General features: G+C 40.4%; 1 protein-coding gene across 1 annotated transcript; it reads left to right on the forward strand.

Annotated features, from left to right (window-relative positions):
• The first annotated feature begins 2,084 nt into the window (after window positions 1-2,084).
• LOC110972576 (bactericidal permeability-increasing protein-like) lies at window positions 2,085-10,448 on the forward strand. The gene is made up of 16 exons (XM_051948589.1): window positions 2,085-2,586; window positions 5,183-5,296; window positions 5,390-5,504; window positions 5,592-5,723; window positions 5,806-5,961; window positions 6,080-6,143; window positions 7,193-7,253; window positions 7,332-7,423; window positions 7,508-7,684; window positions 7,763-7,822; window positions 7,913-8,080; window positions 8,176-8,243; window positions 8,344-8,386; window positions 8,466-8,529; window positions 9,432-9,508; window positions 9,842-10,448. Exons 2-16 carry the CDS (start codon window positions 5,191-5,193, stop codon window positions 9,881-9,883), a joined length of 1,425 nt encoding a protein of 474 aa, XP_051804549.1. The 5' UTR covers window positions 2,085-2,586; window positions 5,183-5,190; the 3' UTR covers window positions 9,884-10,448.
• The last annotated feature ends 2,559 nt before the right edge of the window (window positions 10,449-13,007 follow it).

A 13,007-nucleotide genomic window follows, 5' to 3' on the forward strand; every position in this document is an offset into this window, starting at 1 on the left:
AGTCCAAGTATTGGACTCAATTAAATCCAAGTCACATAGACCCATATCCTAGTCAAGTCGTGTATTTTGGGCAGATTGGTCAAGCAAGTCCAAGTCTCCAAAACTGGGACAAAAGTCTCCCTCAGCAGACTTTATTCTTATAAATTAAAAGTATAAACTTATTATCAGAGACTTTAATCTCGACCACTTTTAGTTTCTTTTGTAATGTGGCCCAAACACTCCTCGTAACACAGAAAGATAACATGATTCAAGCGGCTAATACTCGCTAGCGCACGTTAGCTCCCGGCGCTAAATGTATTTTCTAAGATTAGAAATCCGATTTACCTTATCAGTGTCAGCCATCTTTTCTTCTTTTCGTCCAGTGGAAAGCGGTAGAAAGATATCGTTTTATTTACATCATTTCTATTGTTGCAACACAGCACCATTATATCATTGGTTCTGTAGGACACAGAAGTGACGTTTTTGGACACGATGACATAGTTACTAGCCATCCCCATACATACAACAGCGTCCGAGCTTCTCATTAAAATGGCTATATTGTATAATATTTGGCGGCATCAAACACTGCTCTTTGAGGTGTGCTGGTGAAGAAAACAATGTCACCATCCTGAAGCTAGCGGGACAGCAGTTGGCTTGCTAAAATGGACCGGTGTTGTGCAATTTTCACACTCCCCGGAAAAATCTGACTCCCCCTGCGCGTGAACGTGCGCGACTTACGTTTCACTCTGTGGCCACTTGACGGGTTTTCTGTTGTATGTTTACTGTTTTTGCTGTTGTTTTCGGGTTAAATGTGATTAAGTACCGACTTGCAGACGTGTTTTCCTGTTAAATATGATTAGGTGACATGTTTCTCCTCCTCTTCTCATCCGTATGTGCGCACCCTAAATGGCATCGGGGAGATCCTACTACTCTCAGCTTCACTCCTATGAGGACATCAGGACAGGACAGGGTGTAGTCGACAAATATTGTTCATATTCCATCAGGTGCCACAGAGTTCTCAAAATAGCTAAAGAAAACCAAAACAACTGAACTCTTTAGCCAAACCTAAACACAATAGCAACAACACACTCATAAAATATGAGTGCACAGAATTAACTAAATAAAACAGGTGCTTCCAAAACACACATTACCAATGAGACACAGGATGTGAATCACCACCCCTCACTGGCTACGAAACACACTGGACATAGTAGTTTCTCACCTGAACTGCAAACAGAAGTTATAGTCTTCACCAAGACATGAGTCAATCTCACTGAATTAGCAGCTGCTTACAGAAGCTACCCTTCCAAGTAACCACCTCTCGGTGGCTACGGAAAACAACAATCACACACACAGAGACCTCTGCACACCTGCTACAGATTTACATCAGGTGTGGTGATGGTTGGGGTCTTGTGGGAGGAGGAGTTGTGGTTGTGGACCAATCCAGACAGGTTGGGAGGTGGGGAGAACCAGGGCTGAGAGCAGGTCTGAAGCTCCAGGACAGTCATTCCTGATGTCTGCCAGGTGGGATCTGGAGCTTGGTCTTCGGCCAGCTGTAATCAATACAGTCCCCTCAAACCATCTCCCCAAACAGAGGAGCACATTGCAACTACACGGCCAGCAGAGGATGTTACATTTATAAAGGTGTTTTTTTCTTTGTTTAAAGGTTCTGTATTGTTTTAGCTCTGACTGATCGCTACAGAGCAAAGTCACTACATTTGAATTTGGGAAGGGTGAGCAGATTGTTTTATCTGAGAAAAGCAGTCTATGCACATCCTCAAACCTTTGGTACTATCGTCATGTGGGAGAGGAGCTGGAGGTTACAGCTAAATGGTGTTTGTTCTTCATCATTTGTTCCTGTCAGAATAAACACAGACCAACTGTGGCCCACTGGATATTATTACAGCGAAGTAAAATACTTTGGATGCAACAACATATGCTGTATGCAATAAAAATGATAGTCTGGAGATTTGATAAACAAAACCAACCAGGAAGCTGAATATGCTGTCAGGAAAATTCTTCAATGGAGTCCTGACTTCTCCAAATAAATACTCAGAGTGGTCTCTCAAGTCAAAGCAAAGTTTTACTTGTGCAAGGAATCACTTGAACAGAGCAGAGTCTGAACGAGTGACTGGCAATAGGTGGAAACAATTTAGTTTTTAAGCAGGCACATAAACAAGTTACATTGATATTATCAGTTTCTAAACAGCCAGTTTCAATCGGCTGCTTGCAGGATCAACTTGTTGTTTTTTCATGGTCAAAGTCAGATCATGGAAATTTACTGGGTCATTGGGCTGTAAGAGTGCACAGTCACAGAGTAGTTTGAAATCGAGTTTGAAATGACATTTCTTCACCATTGATAGTCTTCTGGGATTTTTGAAAATTTTGTCAGAGTGCAGATCAGGATTGAGTCTAGAGACAAACTCCAGACTTGCTTAATGTTATTAGGTAAGTCCCCTTGCACAGTTTAGTTCCTGGATCAGTAAGTGAATTACAGGTCATGCACCTCTCTTCCTCTTCATTGTTCCTCTTTGATTCCCTTTTATTGCCAGTCACACCCCGACACATCAGAAGAAATCGTCGGGTCCTGACAAACCAGAACTTCAGGTAAGAGTGACTGTGCTGATTTTAAATGACAGCAGTTTGCAGAGATTTAATGACAAATTAAGTCAAGATGTGTATGAATTAACTTGAAGTGTAATTTTGACTGATCTTTGAAACAAAAGTTGATTCCTGCTCTTATTCTTCCTATTTATTCTGATTTGTTTATTGTATGACAATATATTGCACTGTGCCATAGGTACTCAACTAACAACTCAAGTTAGGACTGATGTGTTTCATATTTTGTGTCAGTGTTTAAAGTGTTTTTACATTTAAAAATTCAGTAAATGCTGTCATCATAAACAAACAAAGTGATGATGTTTTGGTGTGCACATTTAAAGATGATGAATGTTTTTAGTTTCAAACTGTTCAGTAAGTTTATTTTTCTGCTAAGTCGTTCTCTTACCCTTTGTTTTAGATGTACAATACCAGTCAAAAGTTTGAACACACTTTCTCATTTAATGTTTTGACTTTAGTAATTATGAATGAACACATATGGAATTATGTAGTAAATGAAAGAGTGTGAAATAAGTCAAAACATGTTTTATACTTTAGATTCTCCAAAATAGCCACTCTGCTTTGTACTGCTTTGCAAACTCTTGGCATTCTCTCAATGAGCCTCATGAGGTAGTACCTGAAATGGGTTTCACTTCACAGGTGTGCCTCTTCAAGGTTAATCTGTGAAGTTTCTTGCCTTTATAATGGGGTTGGGACCATCAGTTGTGTTGTGCAGAAGTCAGGTTGGTCCACAGCTGACAGCCCTCTTTGACAACTGTTAGAATCCATATTATGGAGAGAACCAATCAGCTAAATAAAGAGAAACCACAGTCCATCATTACGTAAAGAACTGAAGGTCAGTCAGTCTGGAAAATTACAAAAACTTTGAGTGCAGTCGCAAAAACCATCAAGCGCTACGACGAAACTCGTTCACATGAGGACTGCCCCAGGAAAGGAACACCAAGAGTCACCTCTGAGCTGCGGATAAGTTCATCTGAGTCACCAGCCTCAGAAATGACAAGTTAACAGCAGCTCAGATTAGAACCCAGATAAACACCAAACAGAGTTCTAGTAGCAGACACATTTCTACATCAACTGTTCAGAGGAAACTGCACCAATCAGGCTTTTATGGTCAAATAGCTACTAAGAAACCACTACTAAGGAAAAGCAACAAGCAGAGATTTGTTTAGGCCAAGAAACACGAAGAATGGACATTAGACCAGTGGAAATCTGTGCTTTGGTCTAATGAGTCCAAATCTGAGATCTTTGGTTCCACCTAGCGTGTCTTTGTGCGATACAGAAAAGGTGAACAGATGTTCTCTACATGCATGGTTTCCATCATGAAGCATGGAGGAAAAGGTGTGATGGTGCTTTGCTTGTGACATTGTTGGAGATTTATTGAAAACTGAAGCCACACTGAAGCAGCATGGCTACCACAGCATCCTGCAGCAACATGCCATCCCATCCGGTTTGCGTTTAGTTGGATCGTCAGTTACTTTTCAGCATGACAATGAACCCAAACAGACTCCCAGGCTGTGTAAGGGCTATTTGACCAAGAAGGAGGGTGATGGAGTGTTGTCAGATGACCTGTCCTCCACAGTCACCTGATCTAAACCCAATCCAGATGGTTTGGGATGAGACGGACCGCAGAGTGAAGGCAAAAAAAAAGCCAACAAGTGCTCAGCATCTCTGGGAACTGCTTCAAAACTGTTGGAAACCCGTTTCAGGTGACGACCTCATGACACTCATGGGGAGAATGCCAAGAGTGTGGAAAGCAGTAATCAAAGCAAAGGGTGGCTATTCTGAAGAATCCAAAATATAAATCATGTTTTCACTTATTTCACTTATTTTTAACTACATGATTCCATATGTGCTCATTCATAATTTTGATGCCTTCAGTGAGAATCTACAATGTAAAGTCATGAAAATAGAGAAAAACCATTAACTAAGAAGATGAGTCCAAACTTTTGACTCTGAGTGTAATTTCTGAAGGAACTGATAAGAGCTCAGCTTCTCCCTCTCAGTGCAACACATACAGCAAGTCCCATGTCTTAGATTCAATTCTGATAGACCACAGTTCAAGGAAGTTGAAATGAAAAAAGACAGAACCGCTTGGATTGTTTTTCATTCTTGGCTGATGGAGTTCAAGATTGTAGCTAAAAAACATCTAAAAACTGAGATTTAAAGTCACATAAGTGTGACTGAACTGAGATATTACACATGTATCTTGAAACGTCAGACTTTTTCATTTGTAAATCCTGCAACTTTTCTACAGTGATTGAAATAATTACATTCAAAGCGGACAAAAACTGTGAACTAGGCCTCGAATCTCAGCTTAATTTAATAAAACTACTGCTTGCCTGCTGACTTATCAGGACTCATGTGACTGCAATAATAACAGTCAGCTCTTTTACAGGCACAAATCCCCACCCAACCCAGGACAGTGGTGAAAAGTACACAACTACTTAAGAAATGAAGCCGTAATTTATTGCTTTCCAAACAATTTTCCTGAAAAACAGCAAAAAGCAGAGTCTTGCCTGTTTTTCAGTGCCATGTTCTCAGAAACATGAACATTTTGCTGATGATCTTGTCCTTTATCTCTCAGAAATCAAGATGCTACTGAGGTGCTGGCTGGCTCTGCTGGTGGCTCTGATCCCTGCAGCCTCAAGCACCAATGCTGGAGTAAAAGTCAGGCTGACAGAAAAAGGCATTGAATATGGTGAGGCTCACAGGAAATGTATCCTCTTTCAATTGTAAATGTACGGCCATGTGATCGCATCGAGATTTATAGAATTTTCTTACCTTTTACCAGGAAAAAGACTGGGCATGGCTGCCCTGCAGACGAAACTCAAATCCATCAAAGTGCCAGACATTTCAGGATCGAAGAGGGTGTCTCACTTCATTAAAGTCAAGTACAGTTTGACAAAGTAAGGCGTCAGTTTACTCAACTTACCACTAAATTCAAATGGAGACTGATTGTGTACAATAATTTGTAATCATTTTGCTTCTTCCAGTATGCGAATAACCAACATTGGATTACCAAAGTCTGAAGTGGATCTGGTGCCGGGTTCTGGAGTCAAACTGTCTATTGGTGATGCATACATCAGTCTGAAAGGAAACTGGAGATACAAGATCCGCCATGCACTGTGAGTGAGAAAAGAGCTCTTCCTTACAGTGTATTTACTCTTTTTAAAATGCTGCAGCAGTGACTCATTTGTCTCTCAACAGAAGTAGCAGTGGCTCCTTTGACTTGAGTGTAAACGGACTCACAATCACACCCAGCATTGCCATCAAGAGTGATGAGACAGGACGACCAGCCGTCAGTAGCGTCAACTGTGCAGCTGCTGTTGGCAGGGTGAATATCAAGTTCCACGGTAGAGCCAGGTGAGAGAAAACCTGCAGAGTCTTATGTTTGAACACATGTAAGCAAATGCGATTCCCTAGTTTGACTTGTCCTGCTTGACCTATTGCACACTCATGTAATTCCTGTGGTTTGTTTCAGCTGGGTGTACAATCTCTTTAGAAAAAAACTTGGTGACCTTGTGCGTGGCGCATTAAAAAAACAGGTGAGGGCAAACCAGCTTTCTGCAACACTCTCTCGGGTCAAATTTACATTGTATGTAAATGCAGCTTAGTTAAACAAACTTCTGAGGATCATAAAGGAATCTACTCAGCAAGTATATCATAAAATCATGTCAATGATATCACAGTGTGAGGGATGACCTTAAACAGTATTTCTTTTTGACAGGTCGGTGAATGTTTGTGCAACATGTGCCACTGAAATAGCAAATGCTCTTTTAAGAAACATTGTTACATTGGATTTTTTGCACAAAGTTACTTTTGTAATGTTGAATACAATACAATCTTTCAATTATTTCCACCCTATGGTTGTTGTCTGTGACTAAAATTACAAGCGCTACATTTAAAATGTATTTAAATTTGCAAATATTCCCAGTGAGTGATATATTTTAGTACTGTAGATAACACCATTAGATTGTTTTGTGATTTAGGGATTTATTGATCGAAATTTGAAGGATTGTGAGCAGGAACAAAGTTTTGTCATGTTTTTTCTGATAAATTTCTTCAGTTTGGTGTCAAAATCCTCAAAAAGTCATGTTTCCATCTCATTATGATCTGTCCATGAGGACACCAGAGTTTTCAAACATGTTTCTATTAGCTAAAAGCTACTTGGTATCTTGGAAAAACTTGTGAGACCAGCAGAGAGCACAGAGCAGCCAGAAACCAACAGAAATGATACAAACTTCATGAGGACTAAAAAAAAAGATGGAGTGAGAATTCTTTAAATATGGAGTGCAAATTCAGGTTTGTCTCTATAATTCTAAGAGTTAGTTTTCACTTTTGTTTTTGGAAATATTAACAAAATGGATGTCTTTGTCAATATTGCATTCAATTAAAAGCTATTTCATCCTTACTTTCTGAACCACAACCATCCTTGTGGCTCATGTTTGCCATCATATCAAGAAACACAAAATGTCTAGTGGTGTGAGTTTAACATTCTCCCCTTACTGGTGACAATCTGACTGTGAAATGTTCTGTATCTACCTTTTAGTCCAGCCAGAAATCACTTTAACACCAAGCTTCTCTGTTGTTGCAGATCTGCCCTCTGGTGGCCAACACAGTGTCTGATTTAAACCCTCAGTTGAAAACTCTCAATGGTAAAATGTCCCATCCTGTGAGTCATTTTCAAGCTCCTCTGATGTCAACCGTATGAGTGACTTTCTGCCTTTCTCTAGTCGTAGCCAAGGTGGACAAGTACGCAGAGATCGAATACTCCATGGTGTCATCGCCCATCATTTCTAACTCCTCTATAGATCTGAGCATGAAGGTGACAAAATGTGCATCACTTCACATATATCTGTAAAGTTTTATCATAAACTCATCACATATTTTATGCAAATGTCCATTTTAGGGTGAATTTTACAACATTGGTAAGCACCAGGAGCCTCCGTTCTCCCCCAAAGCCTTTTCCCTGCCGCCACAGATCAACAGAATGTTGTACATAAGCATGTCTGCCTTCACTGCCAACTCTGCAGCTTTTGTCTACAACAAAGCAGGAGCCCTGAGCCTGTATATCACTGATGACATGGTGAGCTGCCTCCTCCTAAACCTCTAACACACCCGCTTCCAGGACATCTCACTGATTTATCTTTCTCTGTCACTACAGATCCCAAAAGGTTCTCCTTTCCGACTCAACACCAGAACATTTGGAGTCTTCATCCCTCAGGTGATCATACAATCTGAAAATTTAAGAAAGCAGCATATACATTTGAGGTAGTTTGTCAATAGCATCACTGTGCATGTTATTTTTTTATAGATTGCTCAGAAATTTCCAGGCCTGATGATGAAACTGTTGGTGAAGACGGTGAAAAATCCCATAGTCACTTTTGAACCCAACAATGCGACGATTCAGGCCACGGCCACAGTGACGGCTTACGCCATCCAACCCAACTCCACACTTTCCCCACTTTTTGTTCTTAACTTGGTAAGTTACACAGCTGAAATAACTGAAATATAATTTTAAAGAAAGACCCTGCATCATTTAGAAAAATGCTTTTTCTGCCACCCTTGTCCTGACAGGACACCAGCGTCAGTGCCAATGTGTTTGTTAGTGGAATGAAGCTGGCTGCATCCGTCACCCTCAACAAGTGAGTAACTAAAAAAAAAAAAAACACACACAGACAAAACGGGGCCAAAATGTTATTGAACAAATGAACATCACCTTCTAATTTTGCCCAATTTGTACAGGATGGATCTGACCCTGGGTACAAGTTCTGTAGGACAGTTTCAGGTGAGAGCTGCATTTCAACACATCTCTGTTTCCACCATCAGCAGCTATTTACTAAATTAACTCTAATCCTAATTTACAGGTCAGAACTCTGAACAACATCCTCCAATTTCTCCTTAAAGTCGTAGTGATACCCCAACTGAATGGTGAGTTTAAGTGCATCTCTACCAAATGTTCCACAAGCTGTCTAGGAACTTTCTCCAGAGATACAAATTCCTTCAATGGCTTGATATCTGCATTTTTACAGCAGAGCCAAAGCACCAGGAACACTAAAGTGATGGCTTCATATTTGGTTTTAAAAATGCTGAATGTAGTACAGTGCTGTGGAAAACACGACTGTACCTGATCATGCATGCTCAGATGAAATGACCACCCAGCTCACTCCTGAAACTCATGTCAAGACAGTTTTTGTCAGTGGTGGAATAATTTAAATACTGCTCTTAAGTGTGGTGGAGAAGATTAAATGAACAGATTAAAATATTCAAGTGAAACAAAAGGACCTTAGAATTACAGAATTTGAGTAAATGTACTCAATTACTTTCTCACCACTGGCTTTGAGTGGTCTGCACTTGCTTCTTGTATCATTTGGGAATCGTTTCAAAATTCTTGTTTTTATATGATAAATTTTAAACTAATCACAGTTATGATATGTATTGCAGATGCTTCTTCTTCAAGCCAATGATAAATATATATTGACTGATGTCTCAAGATAAACAGGAAATTTTTAGCTTTTTAACACATATACTAAAAGTATTCCAATTACAACATTTGATTTTACACAGATTTGCATTTACTAGAGTAACCCTAATGTCTCTATACTTTAAAATAGTTTCTGTTTTATTGTAATCTGGATTGTTCAATGTCTTGTGTGTTGTAGTTATTGTGTTTTTTGTAATGGTCTGTTTTATATTAAGTATTTTGAGCTGCATTCACGGTGCCACATAATTAAACTGTATTATACAAGTACTGTTGGTAAATATCACTATGCTGTTTGCCACATTGGATGTTTGTGACACGCTGATCTAACTTTATGAATTTTACTTCTTAGCTGAACTTGGCAAAGGCTACCCTCTTCCTGCAATTGGAAAGATGAAGCTTGAGAACGCCCAACTTCAAGTCCTAAAGGTCAGAGCCTTAACATTTATTGTTTAGATACATTTATACTTTACACCACAAGGTGTCCCCGTGCTATACGATGCTTCCTAAGATGCCGTAAAAAGGAATTAGGCAGAGAGTTCTAAGATGGCGACAACTGTTACGACATTACTTGAGTGTGTTCTATGCTTACACAGCTAAGAGGGAAGTAAAGAGTCGTTCCATCTGCTACAGTCATTTTCATTTGACATCATACACAACAATATTTTCTTTAAAACGGGATATCTTTGATAGATGTAATGCAACATTTAGAACTTTATAGAAAAGACTGACAACCTCAAAGCTGTTAACTTTTTTTTCTAGGACTACGTGCTGATTGGGACAGATGTTCAGTTCACTGGTTGAACTGTATTCCTGAGGGCTGGTGGACGTCGGACAAAATTTGAAAGAAACAAATAAATCCTTCTCCTACAAGAATGATAATTGCACAACTCCAGCTTTGGAGATCACATTTGATTTCTCAGTTTTGTTTTTCCCCCTGATATTCTTTTCATCACAGAAAATGTGGATCTCTGACGCCCTCCAGAGTTACTGCAGTCTTGTCAAATTTTTTTCAAGATGCTGTTTGCTGCCACAATAATCTCTTCTGAAAGAACTCGCGCCTTACAAATCATTTCACTGCACTTGCTGCTGATTTTAGGTAAATTCTCCTCCACAGTTGTCAACTTTGTGACTCAGAGCGATTTGGCCAATGTGCTGACATTTTTATTGCAGTCTGGAGGATCCTATAAAAACACCACAGCGTCAATCAAACATCGCTGCTTCAGACAAAACACAGCTGTCAGTAATTTGTGTTAGTCTCTCTTTGATTGTTCATTAAACCCTAAAAAAAAAAATCATCTCTGTGTATCAAAATGACATCTTTGGAAGTTTGTTCCATGAAAAATAAATCCTTCCTGCTTTAAAATGACTGATGTAACTCGACACTGTTGCTTCTTTCTTTGCTGCACCTTGAGCACACCAGCTCACCTATGAATCTGCTCAAAGACTGTAATACTAATCTACCTCAATCAAATTATACAACAGTAATTTAGACATACATGTCCCAACCAGAAACCAAATTTTAAGAAGAATAAATGTTCCAGGATTAGGTTTGGAAAGCCCAAATCTATATTTTTGAGACCATCACTGCAGTTTCAAGGTGAAATCGCTCAGAAACGACTATTTCGCTCATGATTAATTTTCCCACATTTAAAGAAATCATAAGGACATGTTAACAAGGTGGAAAAAATGTGATTTTGATCAGAGGGAGAGTTTTAATCAAGTGTACACCATCTAAATGACTTAGTAATAAATATTTCAACATATACAATCATGGAAAAAATTATTAGGCCACTCTTGTTTTCTCCAGTTTCTTGTTCACTTTAATGTCTGCAACTAAAGGTATATTACCTGAAGAATACAATGAACACGACAAAAATGCAGCTGATTACTAGGGCTGGCCCGAATAGTTGTTTCTGGTCTCCGGATATTCGGGCCCCCTTAAAGACTAATATCCGTTCCGGCCCGTTACGTCCGACGGGGTGGGGGGTGGTTGGTTTGGTGGATGTGGCGGAGACTGCCTGAATAGTCGGATACCAAAATTAATATCCGGATACCGCCGTAGCGAACGAATATTCAGGATATTCAGGTCCAGTCCTACTGATAACATCATACTTTATGTCCTATTTGACATGATTAAGCTTCACTGTATTCCCAGAGTATATAAGAGTCATTACATGTCATAAACAGCACTGCACATGCAAAGGCATAGAGTGGTTTCCTGCTGACATTAAAGCTGTAGCACCACTCAGAAGTTGTCAGCTCTCATATAATACCTAAAACAAAGAATTATGTGAAGCCACAAAGGCAACCATCTTGGCACTGCTGAAAATTAGTAAGAGACAGGTAGCCAAAAAAACTGAAGATCTCCAAGACAGCTGTTCATTACACCAAGAAAAAACAAGCCAAACATGGTTCGACTGAACTGCTAGCTGGTCACGGCAGGAAACGTCTTTCTACCTCATGAGATGACCGTGCACTGATCTGATCCTGTGTCAGGAATCATCCTCAGACCTCCAGGGACCTTATAAATGAGTGGGCACTGTGGAGAAATATGACTTTTTCCTGCAAGAACAGTTTGAAACCAACTTTTTGAAGCTGGTCTGAAGTCACACAGGGCAGGAAGAAGTCCTCCAAAGGCAGAGGAAAGCCCGGTTACTCTTTGCCGGGGATCACAAGGATTGGACTGTTGATGTTTGGACGAAGATTCTCTTCAGTGATTAATCCAATTTTCAGTTGCTGCCCACTCCAGCCAACTTACTAGGAGGAAGCGTGGAGAAGCTACAAACCAGACTGCAGCGCGGATGTCCCCGTTCTATCGTAAACATGGATATCAGCTTTTACTATACAGCTGTATCTAAACATGGATGTCCGCGCTGCATCGTGCATACATAATACATGCACGATGCAGCGCCAACGTCCGTCCGTGTTCCGCGCTCCGGTCGGAAGGGAATTTCTGTTGCATTGCACACTCACTTCCGCTTTTGATGACGTATCGTGCTCAGACGACTCGTCATTAGGTGCAGCCCTAGTCGGGAGATAGGAGAAAGTTCCACAAAGTCAACTATCACTGCAGCCCTCCACCAGCCGGGGCTTTATGGCAGAGTGGCCCGACGGAAGCCTCTCCTCAGTGCAAGACACATGAAAGCCCGCATAGAGTTTGCCAAAAAACACATGAAGGACTCCCAGACTATGAGAAATAAGATTCTCTGGTCTGATGAGACCAAGATTGAACTTTTTAGTATTAATTCTAAGCGGTATGTGTGGAGAAAACCAGGCACTGCTCATCACCTGAACAATTCAATCCCTACAGTGAAACATGGTGGTGGGAGCATCATGTTGTGGGGGTGTTTTTCAGCTGCAGGGACAGGACAACTGGTTGCAATTGAAGGAAGGATGAATGCGGCCAAGTACAGAGATATCCTGGAGGAAAACCTCTTCCAGAGTGCTCAGGACCTCAGACTGGGCCCAAGGTTCACCTTTCAACAGGACAATGACCCTAAGCACACAGCTAAAATAACAAAGGAGTGGCTTCAGAACAACTCTGTGACCGTTCTTGACTGGCCCAACCAGAGCCCTGACCTAAACCCAATTGAGCATCTCTGGAGAGACCTCAAAATGGCTGTCCGCCAACGTTCACCATCCAACCTGACAGAACTGGAGAGGATCTGCAAGGAAGAATGGCAGAGGATCCCCAAATCCAGGTGTGAAAAACTTGTTGCGTCATTCCCAAGAAGACTCATGGCTGTACTAGCTGTAAAGGGTGCTTCTACTCAATGCTGAGCAAAGGGTCTGAATACTTATGACCATGTGATACTTCAGTTTTTCTTTTTTAATAAATTTGCAAAAATTTCTACATTTCTGTTTTTTTCTGTCATGATAGGGCGCTGAGTGTACATTAATGAGAAATAAAATGAACTTTTTTGAT

This window comes from Acanthochromis polyacanthus, chromosome 5, assembly GCF_021347895.1.
Source record: "Acanthochromis polyacanthus isolate Apoly-LR-REF ecotype Palm Island chromosome 5, KAUST_Apoly_ChrSc, whole genome shotgun sequence".
Taxonomy (NCBI): Eukaryota; Metazoa; Chordata; class Actinopteri; family Pomacentridae; genus Acanthochromis; species Acanthochromis polyacanthus.

Coding starts and splice junctions, on each gene's coding strand:
- LOC110972576 (XM_051948589.1), top strand. CDS start 5,191: ATGCTACTGAGGTGCTGGCTGGCTCTGCTGGTGGCTCTGATCCCTGCA. Junction 5,505..5,591: donor GTCAAGTACAGTTTGACAAA/GTAAGGCGTCAG, acceptor TGCTTCTTCCAG/TATGCGAATAACCAACATTG. Junction 8,387..8,465: donor GTTCTGTAGGACAGTTTCAG/GTGAGAGCTGCA, acceptor CCTAATTTACAG/GTCAGAACTCTGAACAACAT.